We start from the raw sequence: 19,547 nt of genomic DNA on the forward strand, positions 1-19,547 counted from the left end.
TGCAACAATGCTGGTGGGCCTTATGAAATAAATGAAAAGACATATTGAAACGAGGGAAAATAACTGATGCATGCTGTCATGCAACTTTGATGTGTGTGCTTATCTATTGGGTCATGGGCCTCACGTACATTTTATTCGATTGATGCAATTTTGGTCTTCACTCGATTTTTTTTTCCTAGCATGTTTGATTAGCTACTCGATTGATTTTTTGTATTCTTGTTACTCAGTTTTGTTAGCAGGCAATACCACGTGGCTTCATCCTATTGGTTTGGAAATTGAGTGATGCAATCACGAATTTTACTCGATTGTTATGTAGTCATTCCTTACAAAAATATGATGAGACGACATGTGTATAGCTTGGACAAAAAAAACAGTAAAGAAAATAACCTATTTACATTGTTAAATGAGGATTAACATAGGTTTAGCCTTTAGGTTGAGAGTTGAAATTCGGAGTCCAGTGTAGGATTTTTAAAGGAAAATATGCAAACATGAAAAGGGGAAAAAAACTCCTCCAACTCCAAGAAAGTGAAGTGCACGTAGGGAACTAGGGACAAGTATTATGATGTGTTGGGGGCGCCACCTTCGGCCATCGACCGAAGGCCCGCGCACAACTTGAATGCCACGACAAGGTCTTTTGCCGGCTCGGCAAGCCGAGCGAAGAGAGGCGAAGACCAAGGAGACAAAGGCGAAGACGAAGCCGGGCGAAGAGAGGCGAAGATCAAAGCGCCAAAGGCGAAGACGAAGCCGAGCGAAGAGAGGCGAAGACCAAGGCGCCAAAGGCGAAGATGAAGGCAAGCGAAGCGAAGAGAGGCGAAGACCAAGACAACAAAGGCGAAGACGAAGGCAAGCGAAGCGAGGAGAAGGACAATGCGCCGTTTGCAAAGTCGAAGACCAGCAAAGGAAGGCGTAGGAGAGCGAGCACTTCAGAAGCCGCGAAGGGATCATGTTCGCCGAACGATGATGTGCTAACCTGGGCCCGATGGGCTATAATGGGCCCAATGGGCAAAAACGGGCCTTGATGTAATCCACTGAGTGATGTAAAAATACGGTTGTGCCCCGAGAATATACCAGGAATATAGTTGTTGGGGGGTATTACAGTGTAATAACGGAGGGTGGTAGGTGAACCGTCACCTATAAATACCCGACCCCTGTACATTGATGGGACACATTGAATACAGAGAGAGAGTTGTGCTTAACTGTGCGAAGCCTTGTTTCCGTTTCGGAGCTGTTCTCTTCGATTGGTGTGCACTTTCCCTCACTGTTGTAGTGTTCGTCCGTTCCGGAGGCACTCTCCACCAACAGTTTGGCGCCCACCTGTCGGTTCGACACACCACGACACACCACATGGCGGCGAAGAAGAAGGGAGACGCTACTACCACTTCGACAGACACGACAACAATGACAACTCCGCAAGACGAAGCCGCCCCCGGACAAGAGCTAGCAACCGGCAACGAAGACATCACCGTCGAAGACATCGTAGAAGGCCAACACGAAGTCGATCTGCTGGACCTTGGCATCTCTGCCGAAGACATCGCTGCAATGCGAAGGGTTGATGCTCGCCTTGAAGAGGCGCGAATAGCCAAGATACAAGCTCTTCAGGAAGAATCTGCGGAGCCTCAGATCATCACGAGGGCGAAGAGGAAGGAAATAATGTTGACTGAAGCATAAAGGCAAGAGCAGTACAACAAGCTGCAAGAAGAAGAACTTTGCTGCAAGGCGTTACAAGAGAAGATCAGAGCACAACGACTGATGCTCGAAAAAATGCAGGCACCATAGCCGCCGCAGCCACTGTCGAAGGGCACGGTCGCAACGAACACACCAAGAAACGCAAGGGTCCGAACAAGGACTATACCAGTCGAAGAGATCTCCGACCAGTCTGAGCCAGAGGAAGGGTATTATCGAAGGGTCCACCCGCGAAGAACGCCATTGTCCGAAGAGTTGGAAGAGATGCAATGGCCTCATCGCCTCAACCCAGCAGTACTACCTCAGTTTGATGGTGAGTCTGACCCCGAAGAATTTCTCCAGAAATACGAAACCACCATAGAGGCAGCTGGATGAGGCACAGCGTGCAAGGCGAAGGCACTAGTCCTTGCGCTGCGAGGATTGGCTCAGCGATGGTATGCAAACATACCCCCAGGAAGCATTTTATCATGGAACCAGCTTCGTTCCCAGTTGCGCTCAAGTTTTCGAGCCGTCAGACCCGACGAAGTCACATCCTGCGACTTCCATAACTTGAAGCAATGAAGCATGACTTTACAGGAGTACCTTCAGAGCTTGATAAAGCTTCGCGCAAGAGGGCCAGACGTCACTGACCAGAGCATTATCGACTCAGTGGTCAATGGGATCAGCCTCGGCCCATGCGGGGAATACTTAACTCGGCGAAGGCCGAAGACAGTTACCAAATTGTTCGAGATTATGCAAGAATATTGCATATCAGACCGTGCGAAGAGGCAAAAGCTTGAAGAAATGAATGAGAAGAGGAAGTCAAGAAACAGCGAGAGGTCGCACCAGAAGCCATGGCATTCCGACCAGTCGAAGCAAAGAACTGTCAATAATGTCTCCGAGGAGGAGTCACGTGAAACCAGGCACCACAAGAACAAGGGCGGCAGAGACCAACGCGAAGACAGATCTAGCCGCGAAGATAGATCTAGCCGCGAAGACAGGACCAGCCATGATAACAGGTTCAACCGCGAAGACAGATACAATCGCGAAGACCACTACCAGAAAGGCTGAAGAGAAAAGGGGGGCCGAAGGGAAAAAACACCATTTTGCTATTTCCATGGGAAGGACCAAGGTCATTGGACCAATGAATGCCCAATCGCAATTTAAACGAAGGCAGAGCTCGAACGCAAAAATGCACAATCAGCAAAACCAGTAAATTACACTTCGCAACCACCGCATCCAGTTCCTCTTCCACAAAACACCTGGATCACAACACCAAATTGGCCAGTATCATATCCAGTTTACAACTACAACTCATCATACACACCTCCAATATCATTGCCTTCGCAACAATCCATGCCACCACCTTTGCACCAGTCAATGCCGATGCTACCCGCTCCGCAGTACGCCAACACATGGTCAAGGAGCTCCACGCCTCTACCCCCACCACCGAAGATCGAGTCAGGACAGATACCGGAAAGAGCAGGAGACGGACCATCCGGCAGCATGGTTAACATCATCAACGCCATCTCCGGAGGATCCAATGAACCGGTTCATGAGACGAAGAGGCAACGCAAAGAATACTTCAGAACTGTCTCACATGTGAGCGAAGGCAAATGCTTCCGAACTCCGTGGTCGCATGTCCCCATAACTTTCACACAGGCTGATCTTCGGCTGCAACACTACCCTCACAATGATCCCCTTGTCATCAGAGCCAACATCGGCAAGAATTCAGTACACTTCGCAGGGAATGATGTCGGAAGGATCTTGGTCGACAATGGTAGCTCCGCAGTCATTCTGGTATGGCAATGCTTCGTCAAGATGGGGTTCACAGAGCAAGCACGGAGGGGTAACGCAAAGAACAGAAGCAATAACTTTCGATGTGGTGGACATCAACTATCCCTACAATGCCATCTTCGGCCGCAACACGCTGGTGAAGTTTGCAGCTGTAATCCATCAGCCGTATCTATGCATGAAGATACCTTCGGCAGGGGGAGTCGTGACCATCTACGGCAATCAAGAAGAAGCGCGTAGGTGCGAAGATAACACGTACAGCACCAACAAGACTGTGCATGCCATTGAGGTGTCCGAAGAGGACACAAAAACATTTGTTGCCGAAGACATGCGAAGAGATAATAAAAACGAAGGGGTCTCACCAGTAGAACATACAAAGAAGGTACCGTTATGCGAAGATGTGCCTGATCGTATGGTGATCATCGGCAAAGAGCTCGAGGAGCACGAAGAGGCAAGACTCATACAGTTCCTGAGGAACAATCAAGACGTCTTCGCATGGTCTTCGTATGACCTGCGAGGAGTCAGTCGAGAAGTCATTGAGCATACGCTTACAGTCAACCCGAAGGCAAAACCGATAAAGCAGGGGCAGAGGTCAATGTCCGAAGAGAGGAAGAAAGCAGCGCAGGGTGAGGTGCAGAAGTTGCTAGACGCAGGTGTCATTCGTGAGGTGCAATACCCAGAGTGGCTAGCAAATGTGGTCATGGTACCGAAGAAGAATGGGAAATAGAGAATGTGCATCGACTTCACCAACCTCAATAAGGCTTGTCCGAAGGATGAATACCCTTTGTCTCGCATCGACACATTGGTCGATGCGGCGGCCGGCTCAGAAATGCTGAGCATGTTGGATTGTTTCTCCGGCTATCACCAGATTTTCATGAATAAGGAGGACGAAGAGAAAACTAGTTTCACCACTCCCTTCGGGACATACTGTTACATCAGGATGCCAGAAGGCCTCCGCAACGCAGGCTGTACATTTAATAGAATGATCAAGAAGGTGCTCGGGGACCAGCTAGACAGAAACATCTCCGCATATGTGGATGTTGTGGTCGTTCGAAGCAAGAAAAAAGAAGATCACATACAAGATCTTCGTGAAACATTTGCAAACCTTCGCCAGCATGGACTAAAGCTAAACCCTGAAAAATGTGTTTTTGGTGTTCGAAGAGGCAAGCTATTGGGTTGTATGATCACAGAAAGGGGTATAGAGGCGAACCCTGAGAAGATCGAGGCAATCAGGCGGATGAAGCCGCCAACCACAAAGAAAGGAGTTCAGAAATTGACAGGTTGATTGGATTCGCTGAATAGATTCATCTCCAGATCGGCAGAAAAGTCTCTCCCCTTCTTCAAAGCGTTGAAGGGAGCTGGCAACATGCAATGGGGCGAAGAGCAAGCGAAGGCGTTTGAAGCCTTGAAAACATTTATAGAAAACCTGGCAGTCATGACCAGCCCTTCTGAGAAGGCAGAGCTCTTGCTATACATCGCCTCTTCGGGTGCCGCAGTCAGTGCAGCTCTCGTCGAAGAGAGATTAATCGAAGGCGAACTTAAGCAAGTCCCCATCTATTTCGTCTCCGAAGCCCTGAGTGGCTCGAAACTACTTTACTCCGAAATGGAAAAAATTGCTTACACATTAGTCATGGCTTCGCGAAAACTTCGCTACTACTTCCAGAGTCACAAGATAAAAGTTCCAACTTCGTTCCCTCTTCGGGATATGTTTGAAAACAACGAGGCCTCCGGCAGAATAGGCAAATGGGCTACAAAACTAGCAGAGTATACAATTGACTTCGTCCCCAGAACAGCAATCAAGTCACATGTCTTGGCAGAGTTCATTGCAGACTAGACTCCAGCTTCACCTTCGCAAGAGACACCGAAGTTAGAATCAATATGGCAGCTTGAATGTGATGGGGCATACCAGAGAGATGGGGCAGGGGCTTCGGCTATCCTCACTGCCCCATCGGGCACACGATTGAAATATGCAGCGAGGCTAGACTTCAAAGGGTGCACAAACAATGTTGCAGAATACGAAGGCCTGCTCCTAGGTCTTCGCAAGGCAAGAGCACTGGGAGCGCGAAGGCTGTATATCAGATCCGACTCAGAGCTAATCACCGGACACATCAATAAAACCAATAGAGCACTAAAGCCGGAGCTGTCAAAGTATCTGGCAGCCGTCCGAGGCATGGAGAAGTTTTTCCTCGGATTCAGCATATGGAGCTTCCCAAGATCGCAAAACAAGCAAGCCGATATACTGGCGAAGGCCGCAGCTCAACATGATCCTCTGCCACCAGATGTGTTCTTTGAAACATTGAAGCAGAGCTCTGTCAACTGCGCCGAAGAGCCTATAAAATTCATCAACGCCATAACCAGCGAAGACTGGAGGGCAACCATAATGGTCTATCTGCGAGGGCATTTCGTCCCTAAAGATGACAAGGAAGAAAAGAGAATGGCTCTCCGTGCTCGCAACTACAAAATCATCAACGGAAACCTATATCGAGGAGGTGTCTGTGCGCCCTTCCTGAAGTGCATCTCTTGTGAAGAAGGCCGACAGTTGCTCAAAGACATTCACGCAGGCATGTGTTCTTCGCACATTGCAACAAGGGCATTGGTAGGCAAAGCTTTTCGCGAAGGTTTCTATTGGCCTTTGGCGGTTGCAGACGCGCATGAAGTGGTCAGAAAATGCTCAAATTGCCAAAGGCATGTACCTTACAGCAAATTTCCACCACACGAAGTGCAGTTATTGCCTCCAGTGTGGCCCCTCGCTCGATGGGGCATCGACATAGTAGGGCCTTTGCCCACAGCGCCAGGAAACTACAAGTATGCTGCAGTCGCAGTAGAATATTTCTCGAAGTGGGTCTAAGCCAAGGCTCTCAGAGATATCACAGCCGGAGCATTGCAAAAGTTCTTCTGGCAAAACATTGTGTGCCGCTTCGGCGTACCAAAGGAAGTCACCGTAGACAACGGCAAGCAATTTGATTGCACCACATTCAGAGACTTCACCACGCAGGTTGGGACGAAGCTATGTTTCGCTTCGGTCTATCACACGCAAACGAACGGCGCGGTGGAAAGGGCCAACGGCATTATCTTCGCAGGCTTAAAGAAGAATATCACCGAGTTGCCGAAGGGGAAGTGGATAGATGAGTTAACAAGGGTAATTTGGTCACACAATACGACAGAGTCAAGGACAACGAAGTTTACTCCGTTCAAGCTCTTGTACGGCGAAGAAGCTGTCACGCCCGAAGAAATCAAGCTAAAATCTTGGAGGACGTCCGAAGGGACGAACAATATAGAGGAAGACATGAAGCCTTCAATCGACACAATCGAGGCGGCAAAGATGCAAGCAGCAATCAACCTCGGCAAATACCAAGAAGAGACTCGAAGATGGAAGAACAAGAAGGTGAAGCCCAGGGAGATTCAAGAAGGGGATCTTGTACTTCGCAAAATCCCGAAGGCCAAACAGAAAGGAAAGATGCATAGCAAGTGGGATGGACCATTCATTGTCGCCTCCATTGTGAGACCAGAAGCCTGCAGACTTCGCACACTGGAAGGTATCGAAGACCCATACTCATGGAATAAAGATATGCTGCAAAAATACTATGTGTAGGAACAATGTAAGAGCCCACGGAGAAAATAACCGAAGGGGCTCAACAGTTTATTATTTACTTCCGCAATTTTTTATTTTTTGTTTGCAAGAAATTCGCATAATGTATCGAAGGGACCGTACTCTTTTCCTCACGGGGGAAGCCTTCGCACACTCACTATGAATGTCGGAGGTGTGAGGTTTTTAACGAGACGGAACCCTGTGTAACCCCTTGTGAAATATAAGCAAGGTCCCCGAAAAGAAAAACCTCAAGAACAGGAATATGGTGAAAGCACCGAAGCTTCTATCCCTCTTCGCCAAGCAAAGAGGGGAGTCATCAGCGCATAAAACAAGCGATGAAGCTTGAAAGAAGTAAGCACGGGACGCAATCCCGAATAGGGGCTTCGCAACCCTTAGCTTTACTTCCAACTAAATAGAAAAGTCCTTGCGAGCGAAGAGCCCAAGGCAAAAATTCGAAGACATAAAAGTCCTTATGAGCGAAAAGCCAAAGGCAGAGAAGTCCTTGCGAGTGAAGAGTCCAAGGCAGAAATTCGAAGACATAAAAGTCCTTATGAGCGAAAAGCCAAAGGCAGAGAAGTCCTTGCGAGCGAGGAGCCCAAGGCAGAAATTCGAAGACATAAAAGCCCTTATGAGCAAAGAGACTAAGGCAGAAAAGTCCTTACGAACGAAGAGCCCAAGGCAGAAAGTCGAAGACACAAAATCTTCATGAGCGGAGATCCCAGAGCAGGAAAGTCGATGAGCAAAGAACCAAAGTCGAAAAATTGCGTAAAAATTCATCTACCCCCCATAAGTCAAGCAAAAGGGGGGTGGCGCTTCGCAAAACATACACACGCTCGACTGCGGCGTCTATAACTTTCATCCTCCCGCCCGTGCAAAAGGGGGGGTGGCGCTTCAGAAAATACAAGTTTGCACAGTCGAAGGATAAAACATGGGAGTACAAATATACTCATTTGTATATATAAAAAGAGAACAGTTCGTAATACAGGAAAAATTACACTTTCGCAATAATAAGCAAAGAAAATGCATGTGTACACTTCGCACAAAAGCGAAGAAAAATACAAATTTCTTCCCAAAGCGCTAGGTCAAAGACTCCACGAAATCTAAATCACGAAGATACATCTGAAATTTCTTCGTCGAAGATAAGGCGGTCCAAGTCAGATATGACTTCGCGTACCGCAACATCTATTATTTCTTCGACTGTCCGGCGAAGAAAGGCTTCAAATTCAACCCCTGCAAGCGAGGGCACCCCATCGTTAAGAAGAGCCTTCGTCAAAAATCCCTTGGCGACGATACATGAATTCATGAGGAGCAAACATGTCTTCGACAGGCTCCGGCTTCGGCTCTAGAAGGCCCATGGGCGCTTTATAAGGCCTATCGGTGTCCAAAAGACGTTTTATTTCACGGCGAAGACGGCGCTCAGACAGAACTTTTGCGTGTTCTTCGGAATTGCGTTGGAATTCCGCGAAGAAACATTTTGTATCGGCGTTCCGATAGTCATATACGCGTTCTCGGTCAGACCAAAACTCATCAAATGAAAGCAAAGGGCGACGGGAACGGAACTTCTCCCAAGTTTAACCAGAAACATAAAAATTCCCGCGGTTCAAGCGCCAAAGAATTATACCTTCGATGATCCGCGCAGGGGTCAACGCAGGGTCCTGCGCAGACATCGAATGCGTTAGATACAGTGATACTTTTGTTTTCAATACTACACTACTACAAAAATCACTAGGCCTTTAGTCATCACACCTCGCCGATCTTCGGCGCATCATCTGCTTGCCCCCCCCCCCAGTCATCTTCGCCCTCGCCATGGCCAGAAGCTCCGTCTTCGCCGCCACCGGGAGCACCGCGGCGCAAGTTGCCGGCTTCAACCTCGCCAAGGAACCCTCGGGCGAAGATTTCTGCCTTCTCTTGAATCTATGAGAAATCAAGCATGTCGATAAGCGAAGACGGTAACAAAAAGTAAACCTTTGAGAAACGCAAAGTGGTACCTGATCTTTCATGCGCTCCAGCTCAACATCAACAAGTAGCCGCCCTTTTTCATGGAAGTACTTCGCGAAGTTTTTGGCGATATTCTTCGGCATGGCATGAAGGGCTTCGGGGCGCAAGGAGTCCAGCGGAGGCCATTCAAAACATGAGTCCCGAAGAAGTCGCAGCTGAGCCTTCACGATGCCCATCGAAGAGGCACTGCTCTCCGCTGGAAGCAAACGGCAGACAGCAGCACTAAGAGTACGTGCCACAACCTTAGCGGACAGCTCGCATTTGAAGTCCGCGCCAGATCTGGCCATCGCCAAGGAGGCACGGATCCAGTGGAAGAGCTCCGCCACTTCGATGTTCTCCTCTTGCGATATCTCCGGAGGGTCAATAGCGAACTTCGCAAGCAATCCATGAATGTCAGTTTGCACCAAATCTGCAAAGGAGCTGATAGCGGTGCGCCATCACTGAATAACATCTTTCCCACGGGCACGTTGAGCTTCGGCAACCCTCCGGGCCTCTTCGGCTTCAGCTTTAGTTTTTTCAGCGTTTTCCTTGGCCTCCTCCGCAGCAAGTGCGTCCCGACGAGCAGCCTCGGCTGCCTCGGCTTGTTTCTTCGCCTCAGCACATGCAGCAACGAGTGCCTCCTCGAGAGCAATTTTTTTCCTTTTCCAAGGCTATCACACGCTCTTCCATTCTCGCCAACTGCGAAGTTTGTTTGTTTTCAAGCCTGAGTTGACGGGAGGCGCAGCGCAAAGCGACAAAGACTTTTAGGGAGAGGTCTTCGACATTTAGAAGAATCTGGCTCACTCCAGTGGACATCAGGCGCTTCTCCATTAGGGGAAAGCCGAAAGAGGAGCCGGCTTCGGCGAGGAATCCCCTCTCCCGGCCGCTGCTCGAAAACCGAAGACTACCGACGATGTTGCCCCCGATCAGCTTCGCCTCCGGCATCCCTAGAGCGGCAGCCACCTCAACAGGGTCCGAGGTGCTTACGTGGTAGCCGCTGCTCTCTGTCGAGGTGGGCCTTTGGCTGGAAGATCCGGCGGCAGGAACCCGGCCGCCCTCGCTGACAGCGACGGTCGGGGCCGTCTCTGGGGCAGTGACATGTCCCTGGGGACCAGGACCGGACCCCTCCACGTCCTCGCCGCTTGACGATGACGACGAATCCGAAGACGTCGATGATGAACTCGGAGACGAAGGGGCTGCGGCAGAGTTTTTAGCATGGGGCTCCGTGGCCTCCAGGACTGATTGGATCTCCTGGACGAGTTCGTCATCGCTGTCTGGCTCCATGGCAATGTACTCTAAAGCCAGTGAGGGCTTCGGCGGTGGAGCGACGGCCGCGATAGGACGAGCGGCAAAGGGAGGCGAAGAAGCGGTGACGGGATTTCCGTCTCCCCCGTTGTCTTTGGACTCCCCAGCACTGTGAAGGGGCGAGGAAGTCAGGAAATCTAGAAGCTTCGAGCGTTTCCCTCCGCCAGGGCCAGAGCCCCCCTTTTTTCGTTTCTTCTTCTCAAGTGTGGCAGTGACGCCACCGGTGCCTCCAGTTTTTCCCCTCGCTTTCTGAACAGCGAGAAGAGCTTCGGTAGCACGCTGAGGGGCTTCGATGCTGAAGAAGGAAAACACCCGATTGCCTCGTGCGCCGGCAAGTTTGGACAGAAGCAAGTCATATTCATTGCCGTACACTGGTCCAAGCATCTCGTCAACACGGGTCTCCACCTCCGCTACATCTATTTCTGAAAACGAAGACAAAAGTTCTTATTATCCTTGCAAAAAAACTTACGTTCTTTTCGAAGTCCGAAGGTTCGCTAAAGTTAGGCATCGGAAGCCCATAAACTTCCCTCTCCGAAGGAGCCCAGGACGAAATGATCCAGCCCTCTCTGAGGGGGAAGCACCCGCATGCGATGAACTCTTCTATTATGTCACGCATGCTGAGCACTTTCGACACCTCACGAAGGACGGTGATGAAGGCTTCGTTCGCAGGGATGCAAGCCACGTCAACCTTCAGGGTGTTGCCCAAATTTCCCAGCTTCTGAACAACCAAAGGGTGGCGCTTCGTCTCCGGGTCGAGGGGCACCTTGTGGTAAAACCAGAACGAAGACCAGTCCCCCGGCCACTTATTCTTCGACGCCCCAATGGGGCTGGGAGCAGTATGTTGAAAGGCGAAGGTGTAGCACCCGTACTGGGGCTCCATCTTCGATGAGACACCGTCAGAGCCACGAACGGAGATGCTTTTCGGCTGGTAGTGCACCCGCATCACCCGAGCGAAGTTCTCCGGGGTTGGGATGAGGCGGCAGGTCTTTGACAACCACATGAAAAGGTTGACGCGGGCGAAAGAGTTCGGGGTCATGTGGTGTAGGAAGATGTCGACAACAGCGGGGTCGAGGGGGAAGCGAAGACCAGCAGGAAAGAAGTCCTTGAAGACAACCACTTCGTCTTCTCTTGGCTTCGCATAGGTTTCCGTCTCCAGGGGAACCCGTCCGAGGCCAGGGGTCAGTATCCCTTGGTTCTCCATTTCTCGCAGCATGGCCAGGGTCATCTTCGTCTAGCCGAAGAAGGTAGTAGGCGGGAATTTGGTCTTCTTCGGAGCCATTGCAGGATCAGGTGAATTCGCCGTGGCGCTAGCGAAAGGAAATGAGCTAAAACAGTGCCAGTCGAAGACAAAGAGACTCAAAGGCTGGAGGAAGCGAGAGAGTTCGCGGCAAGGAGGCAATGGAAGCGTACCGCCCCCTGCCCGAGCAACCTCACTTATATAGGAGGGGGGACGTGAAGAGTCTGTTTTGCCCCTCCAGAGTTTTCGCGGAGTGAGCGCGCATGGAAGGGCAGGGACGGAATTTCGCACCGGACGCCTCGTTCGGCGCGTCGAAGGAAAAAGTCAAATTTATTTCAAGTAATTCATCAATGCCTTAATCAATACGCCTCGATGTCTGGTCTGTTGCTTAATAAGTAAATTGAGAAGACTCATGCCTCGACGGACCGTGAAGTGATCGGTCGAAGCCCGAAGGGTGGCGCTTCGGGAGAAAAAGTCGAAGTCATCGCCCCTCCAAGGATGGGCAACGACTCCGAGGGGCTACTGTTGAGGGCCCCACCTTCGGCCATCGACTGAAGGCCCGCGCACAACTTGAATGCCACGACAAGGTCTTTTGCCGGCTCGGCAAGCCGAGCGAAGAGAGGCGAAGACCAAGGAGACAAAGGCGAAGACGAAGCCGGGTGAAGAGAGGCGAAGACCAAGGCGCCAAAGGCGAAGATGAAGGCAAGCGAAGCGAAGAGAGGCGAAGACCAAGGCGCCAAAGGCGAAGACGAAGGCAAGCGAAGCGAGGCGAAGGCCAATGCGCCGTTTGCAAAGTCGAAGACCAGTAAAGGAAGGCGTAGGAGAGCGAGCACTTCAGAAGCCGCGAAGGGATCATGTTCGCCGAACGATGATGTGCTAACCTGGGCCCGATGGGCTGTAATGGGCCCAATGGGCAGAAAGGGGCCTGGATGTAATCCACTGAGTGATGTAAAAATACGGTTGTGCCCCGAGAATATACCGGGAATATAGTTGTTGGGGGTATTACAGTGTAATAACGGAGGGTGGTAAGTGAACCGTCACCTATAAATACCCGACCCCTGTACATTGATGGGACACATTGAATACAGAGAGAGAGTTGTGTTTAACTGTGCGAAGCCTTGTTTCCGTTTCAGAGCTGTTCTCTTCGATTGGTGTGCACTTTCCCCTATTGTTGTAGTGTTCGTCCGTTTCGGAGGCACTCTCCACCAATATGATGGACTACTGGTTGACTCGTATTCTACTTGGAGGAGAGAGAAATAAAGAGAGTAGAAGGCGGACGACTCCCTACATACCCGCTTGGGCCGGCGAAAACAACCTGCGGCTGCTGGCATTGGCTGAACAGCCTGCGTAGCAGCGGGCCCCGCCATCATTGTCGCCCGCGGTCGGCGAATAGTGGGCGACTCTATTAAGGCTGTGTGTTAGATGGAGGGAAAAGGGGATGCGAAAAGTCACATCGGACACTGTAGCACACTGTAGCACTTTTCGTTTGTTTGTGGTAAATATTGTCCTACCATGACCTAACTAGGCTCAAAAGATTCGTCTCGCAACGTACATCAAAACTATGTAATTAGTTTTTTTATTTACCTACATTTAGTACTCCATGCATTAGTCATTTGCTATATTTAATGTTTTGATGTGATGGAGATGTGATGGAAAGTTTGGATTTTGGGGGTGGGTTTTGGGGCATCTAAACACACCCTAAACCTGCTCTAACCACGAACCCAGGGCTACTCTGTAGGCTAGCACACCTGCATCCCAATGCATGTCCAATTACTTTACTTTCTTGTCCTCATATCCATTCAACGGTGAAACAACAAATTAATATGGCCAGTGGCCACCAATGTTTCATGTGACATTAAAAAAACAAAAAGAAATAAATAAATAAATAATCATATGTGATGTTATAATAAAGAAATAAAAAGAAGATGCGGAATCAAATTAAATGCAGCCCTGATAGTATTCCAGCTTCAACTTAACCGGCTGACCTGCACCTTAATCTTCAGAGGCAGGCATCGATGCGTCTGAACTGAACACAGAATCTGCACCTTGGTTTGGACTTTGGAGCATCAATTATTGGACTCTCAACAGTCTGATGTGCCGATTGGCTGGTCGCTACGCCATGACGCACACGGCGAAGCAACGCTCGCTACCGCCCGGACAGGTAGGAGAGCGCGAACGAATCGCTCATGCTCGCCACCGACGACACCGTCCCCGCCGAGCCCGGCGGCAGCGTGGCGGGCAGCTCGAACGGGCCGCCGCCGCGGTGTGCGTGCCCCGCGGAGTCGAGCGCGAGCAGGTCGAGCACGATCATGTCCGACGGCGGCGGCTGCTCCACGGCCTCGCCGCTCCTGGCCTCCAGCATCTCCACCACGCGCGCCATCGTCGGCCGCGCTCCGGCCTTCTCCTGCGCGCACCACAGCGCCACGTGCGCCAGCCGCCGCACCCCCGCCTCGTCCACCGAGGACGGCGCGAGCCGCCGGTCCAGCACCTCCATCACGCGCCCCTCCCGCGCCTTGTCGGCGACGAGCTTCGGGAAGTACGTCCACCGCCGTGACCCGCCGGGGCCAGGCTCCGCCTGCAGGTTCCGCCGCCCGCCAAGCATCTCCATCAGCACCATCCCGTAGCTGTACACGTCGGACCTCTCGGTCACGCCGGCGCCCAGCAGCCACTCCGGCGCCAGGTACCCCGTCGTGCCGCGCACCGTGGTCACCACCCGGCTCTGCTCCTTCCCCATCAGCGCCGACAGCCCGAAGTCGGAGAGCATCCCCCGGCGGCGGTCGTCGAGGAGGATGTTCTCCGGTTTCACGTCCAGGTGCACCACCTTGGCGCGGCAGTCGTGGTGCAGGTACGCCAGCGCCTTCGCCACGTCCACGGCGACCTGGTACCGCTGCACCCACGTCAGGCACCGCCCGCCGCCGCCGCCGCCGGGCTGCGGGAAGATCCACTTGTCCAGAGACCCGTTCTCCATGAACTCGTACACGAGGAAGCGCGGGCCGTTCCGGACGAGGCAGAAGCCGAGGAGGCGGACCAGGCTCACGTGCTGTACGCTGCCGATGGCCGACACCTCCGCCCGGAACTCCTTGTCCGCGTACGCCGACCCGTCGATCCGCTTCACCGCCACCGCCGTGCCGTCGTCGAGGATGCCCTTGAACACCGTCCCCGACGAGCCCCGCCCGACCACGCACTGGAAGTCGTCCGTGGCCGCGGCGAGCGCCTCCAGCGAGAACCGGCTGGGCAGCCCGGCGACCTTGCGGAAGAAGCTGTACTCCACGCGCACTGACACCTCGTCGCCGGCGTCCAGCACCGGCCGACGCGCCATGCGCTCGGCCCGCCCCTGGGGGCTCAGCGCGTGGCACAGCAGCGCCGCCACAGTGCCCGCCAGCACGACCGACAGGATGACCGCCGTCGAGAGGTAGAACGGCCTCGACAGGCGGAAGCAGAGGAACAGGGAGAGCTCGAGGGCCACCAGCACGGCGGCCGCCGCGCCGGCGAGGATCTTGGCTGTCTTGCCCTCCATCGATCACGCCAACGCCATCACCGCCCGGCGTCGACGTCGCTCTGCTTCACTCGCCAGTTCACCACTCGCTCTGACTTGGCATTTCGTTGAGGCGTTCTTGCAGTTCGTCGTCGCTATCCTAGTCCGAGCTCGTTTTGACGCGATGCTCGGTAAATATACACATGGAAGATGAGGGATGACATGCAGCTCTCTGACGAATTTAACGACAGTGATGTCTCAACCAATCCTAGAGGAGTTCAGTTTAGTTCTTAACGGTGGCAATCTTCTGACTTTTTCTTTTTTTTTTTGACTCGGCAATCTTCTGACTTGATCAGACGAAGAACTAGATAAAATGGCAGGGCAGATGGTACCCCGTCATCATAGCAATTTCGTCCTAAATTTCGTGTGCAGTGAAGAAACCATCAGTTGCATGGTCAAGTTGAGGAAAGAGGCCACTGATTCAACGGCTCGAGTGACATCAGTCTAGTGGATTTGTGTGGTGTCCGTGTCTGTACTTCGACCAAATCCAAAGTTGAATGTTTCATCCATAACGATACAACGTTTAAGCAACATCAGTGATTCAGCCACGTTGGCATCTGGAAAAAATATATCAAGGAGAAACAATATTATCTTGACTCTCTCATTGAAGCCACTGCTTATATCTGATAAATTCTTTCGAGACTGCAGCTGCACTTCAACAGGCCAAGGTATGAGCAATATTCAGACAACAGATCTTCCATCAGCAGATTTGGTAAAAGCGAACCATCCAGACAAATAACTGTTTTTTGAATCTTTGATTCAGCAGAACATGTGTTGAATGGCAAAAGTACAGCGTTGTCTAAGTTATTTGTATAGCCGATTTAATGAAGTGACTTTTATGTCTTACAAACCATGTCCTGTTTCCAGCTTCCAAGCCGTGGGGCAATCGGGTTGACATGGTCTACCGAACTCTATAATGCCCAAATGCTGAGTTTTCCACAGCTTCACAACGCTGTGACAAAAATGGTATTTGCACCCCCATTTTATTGCCATAGCCTACAGAACCTTAATGGTGGTGATCATCGTCATCATGTCCATCAGGGGATCCTCCTCCAATCACATCAAGCTGTGGAGATAAAGATGGAAGCTTGTCACTCAAAAAAAAGGTGAGGGAGCATACATCACACGGTATACAGTATATCCATGCCAAGAATTGCTCTCGGAATGCAAGGACCTTATGCCAACAGTAACATACCATGAAATATTGAGTACAGACTGTGCATTCATGTGGTTTGCCTTTCTCCAACCAAAACCACACCACATCATGCTCATCTTCTGCAAAAGGCCAATAATAATTGCAGTATAAGACAATTAGATAAGTAAAGGGTTCATGGATGTTTCTAAATACTTTTCCAGAAAAATGAATATTTTTAATCTTGATAAGATACAGGTGAGGACTAAAATTGGAAGCCTCTTGGGATATTCTAGCATGAGCAATACAGTACCTCCTTCACCACCAGGGCAACCAACAATCCTTTTGTTGTAGTATGACTGAATCACAGCAGGAGCTTCCTATGAAGGCAACAGCAGAGCAATATTAGTTCAACTGAACCACACGAGAATCAAATGAATTTAACTGAAAAAGGGTAAAAAAGACACATGTAAGCAAAATCACAATTCATATCGCACTCTACAAAGTGCATCAGCATCATCAGCAGGCTGAAGCTGAATGGAACCTAGCATCAGTTGGTCAGCTGATAAAACCCACCAAATTCCCAGCTGATGTAAGTCAAAAGGCAAAGCCATGGCAATAGTAAAACACTAAGATTCAGTCATACAAGACCAATCTTCCATTTACACAACGCGTTGTCTAAATTCAGGATAACCTATCTTAGAGTCTGAGAAATATAAAGGAAAGCTGTCGAAGAAATGTCAGATTCAACTTCAAGATCAGAGTGACATTTTTGAGTATATCATAACAAACAGGATAACATCATGGGTTGTTCAACTAGAGTTCATAACAGCAAGGCTCACATGAACAGGGAACACACTGAAGAAACACATGTAACCTTGGGCTGCAGAGTTTTCCAAGTGAAACTGTAGATTCACACAAGTCTCAAAATGGAATTGTGAAGCAAGAACAGAAAGATAAACAATGGTAAATAGAACAAGGATATCACAGGTCAAATAGCAAAATCAAGATGCCTGCAAGTATTGAAGATTCAACAGGTTTGCCATAATTAGTGTATGGAAATTAGTATGTTACAAGAAACCTAAAATTTTGATTTAGCATCTATCGGAATTGATCTACTAAAGCTAGCACAAATAAAAAGAATAAAACCTCATATTAAGAAAACGAACTTTGATGAAAGTGCGTAAGCAGATACTATCTATCACATGCCATGAAGAACGACCACAAGCTAGAAACTTATTATTCCCAGAAACACAAAGCAGAAGTTAAGATAAAAATTGGCATAGAGGAACTTGAATTAGGGCTCAGCATACAAACTTACTTGCCAACACAACTAAAAACACCACTATGTCCATGAACTTAATCGCCCAAGCAGGAGTTATGCATTAGAATGAATCATTGACATCATAACTACTGCCATATAAGTTTTCTATAACTCAAGGAAAAAACAACCAATGGTATGGTGGAGAACACATTCATATATACATGTGAGCTGTGACAAATTCCCGAATGAACAAAATACCACCAGTGACGGGTCTGGTCTTATCCCAATATCTGAAAATATAATAAGTATCTTCAACGTTTCTACAGTATGTCAGTATATGTTCAAACAAGCATCTCATTTCACGCGGACAAACAAATTAATCTAAATAAACATGTTGCATCCACAAGCGCAAGTCAGATGGCCACACATTGACTGATTGATATTTCAGCACACGCTCAACACGCTCACAAGTCACAATCTCATACTAATTCAGTGGTCCCAATTGCTCACGCGGCCAAGGAAATGCAGACAGAAAGCGCTCACCTTGGTGCCAAAGGGACCGACGGGCGCGTCCATGTCGAATCTCTTCTTTCCCTGTACAGAAAAACAACCCATATCCAACAAAATTTAATTTTTTTACCAACAAATAACCTGTTATAAGAAATGAAGCGGCGGCAACAGGCGAGACCTGGAGCTCGGCCTCGATCTCCTCGCGCTCGAGCCCCGTGGCGATCGGCATCACGTCTTCCACCCTCGTCCTCTTACCAGCCGCATCTAAAGAAGAACGGGCCTTCCCATCAAATCGGCGCTACCGACTGAAGCTTTTGAGGAACAGGAAGGGTCATTACCAAGAGTGGAGAAGAAGAGGGGCGCCGGCGCCCGGCAGAGTCCAGGCGCGGCGGCGGCGGAGACCGCCGGGGATTGGGGGGCCAGGGCGAAGCGGTGGTGGCGGAGGAGGAGGCAGGTGGCGCGCTTCCACATGGCGGCCGGTGGAGGCAGCGCGAGCGGAGGTAGAGAAGGAGAGAGGCTAGCTATCTAGAAAAAGGCTCCGGCCAACTTGTTTTTTTTCTTTCGGCCTATGACATAGACCCCCGGTATACGGGCCCCACTGGGGTGTAAAATTTTGCAAATCAAAACGAAGGTTATACAAAATTCCTAAAAAATGAGTATTGCCCTCAGAAAAAATGGTAGCTATTTCGAACTCTTCCAAAAGACCAAAACACAGCCATTATTGGCGCTCAATTTGAGCTACGTACATGTTGTTAATTAATTGCATCTCAAATCTTAGAATTGTTAATTTTGATAAAAAAAATATAGCAATCGATGGTTGTGCTTGGAAATGACGAAAATATTCTACAAACAAGTGGACTGATGTCAATGATGAGGTTTTGTGCTTAATTCAAAATACCAACATTGGACGGCATGTGGTTTTGCCAAAGAACGACGAATTCACCAATTGTAATCTGGTAGACATTAAATTACTCGATTAATATATGCATCCGTTTTTGAAAGAATAACATAGGATTTGAAAATATACTAACTACATACATCACGAAAATTGTATCATGCCATATCGACTACTTTCATATGAATAGCAGCTATACATTACCGATGTTGATGGAATTCAAATTAGACATAGAGGGTTAAATATTTAAGAAAAATTAAAGTGAATAAAATGTTAAAAGATTTGACCAGCAAGGTTAACCCACAAGGAAAAGGAGGCAGTTAACTTCTTTTCACGTTTCACATAAGTAATTCGTATTATTGTTTTAGTGGAATCTTATACACCTACCCAAAAAAATATAAGGTGTCGAGTTTAAATTTTTTTAGTGGAAATTGTAGATAGCTCTGCCCATATGAAAATGATAATATTTCTCTCTTTTTTATTATTTTTGTAAGGATTGGAACACGATAAGTAGTACCCAAACATTATGGCATGGTGAAAGCTAATTTATTACCTAGTAAAAGAAAAAAAATATTAGGTAACTGTACTTTGCAACACTTTAGAACATGTGAATGGAAACAACCATATGAAATTGAACAAAACTTAAA

General features: G+C 49.4%; 2 protein-coding genes across 2 annotated transcripts; both read right to left on the bottom strand.

Annotated features, from left to right (window-relative positions):
* Nucleotides 1-13,418: 13,418 nt before the first annotated feature.
* LOC120670630 (probable receptor-like protein kinase At5g20050) lies at nucleotides 13,419-15,345 on the bottom strand. The gene has a single exon (XM_039950776.1). The coding sequence runs from the start codon at nucleotides 15,079-15,081 to the stop codon at nucleotides 13,711-13,713; it is 1,371 nt and encodes a 456-aa protein (XP_039806710.1). The 5' UTR covers nucleotides 15,082-15,345; the 3' UTR covers nucleotides 13,419-13,710.
* Nucleotides 15,346-15,812: 467 nt separating this feature from the next.
* On the bottom strand, nucleotides 15,813-18,556 carry LOC120670631 (putative cytochrome c oxidase subunit 5b-like). Its single transcript, XM_039950777.1, has 6 exons — nucleotides 18,344-18,556; nucleotides 18,184-18,269; nucleotides 18,039-18,089; nucleotides 16,545-16,611; nucleotides 16,295-16,374; nucleotides 15,813-16,165 (listed from the first exon to the last, which is right to left on the bottom strand). Exons 1-6 carry the CDS (start codon nucleotides 18,474-18,476, stop codon nucleotides 16,106-16,108), a joined length of 477 nt encoding a protein of 158 aa, XP_039806711.1. The 5' UTR covers nucleotides 18,477-18,556; the 3' UTR covers nucleotides 15,813-16,105.
* Between the last annotated feature and the right edge of the window lie 991 nt (nucleotides 18,557-19,547).

Source organism: Panicum virgatum, chromosome 4N (genome assembly GCF_016808335.1).
Source record: "Panicum virgatum strain AP13 chromosome 4N, P.virgatum_v5, whole genome shotgun sequence".
NCBI lineage: Eukaryota > Viridiplantae > Streptophyta > Magnoliopsida > Poales > Poaceae > Panicum > Panicum virgatum.

Bases quoted from the DNA above. Each gene is read 5' to 3' on its own strand.
- LOC120670630 (XM_039950776.1), bottom strand. From the start codon at position 15,081: ATGGAGGGCAAGACAGCCAAGATCCTCGCCGGCGCGGCGGCCGCCGTG.
- LOC120670631 (XM_039950777.1), bottom strand. From the start codon at position 18,476: ATGTGGAAGCGCGCCACCTGCCTCCTCCTCCGCCACCACCGCTTCGCC. The intron at 16,612-18,038 runs GTGAGCGCTTTC...TTGCCTTCATAG, and splicing joins TCGGTCCCTTTGGCACCAAG to GAAGCTCCTGCTGTGATTCA. The intron at 16,375-16,544 runs GTACTGTATTGC...GGCCTTTTGCAG, and splicing joins TTGCCCTGGTGGTGAAGGAG to AAGATGAGCATGATGTGGTG.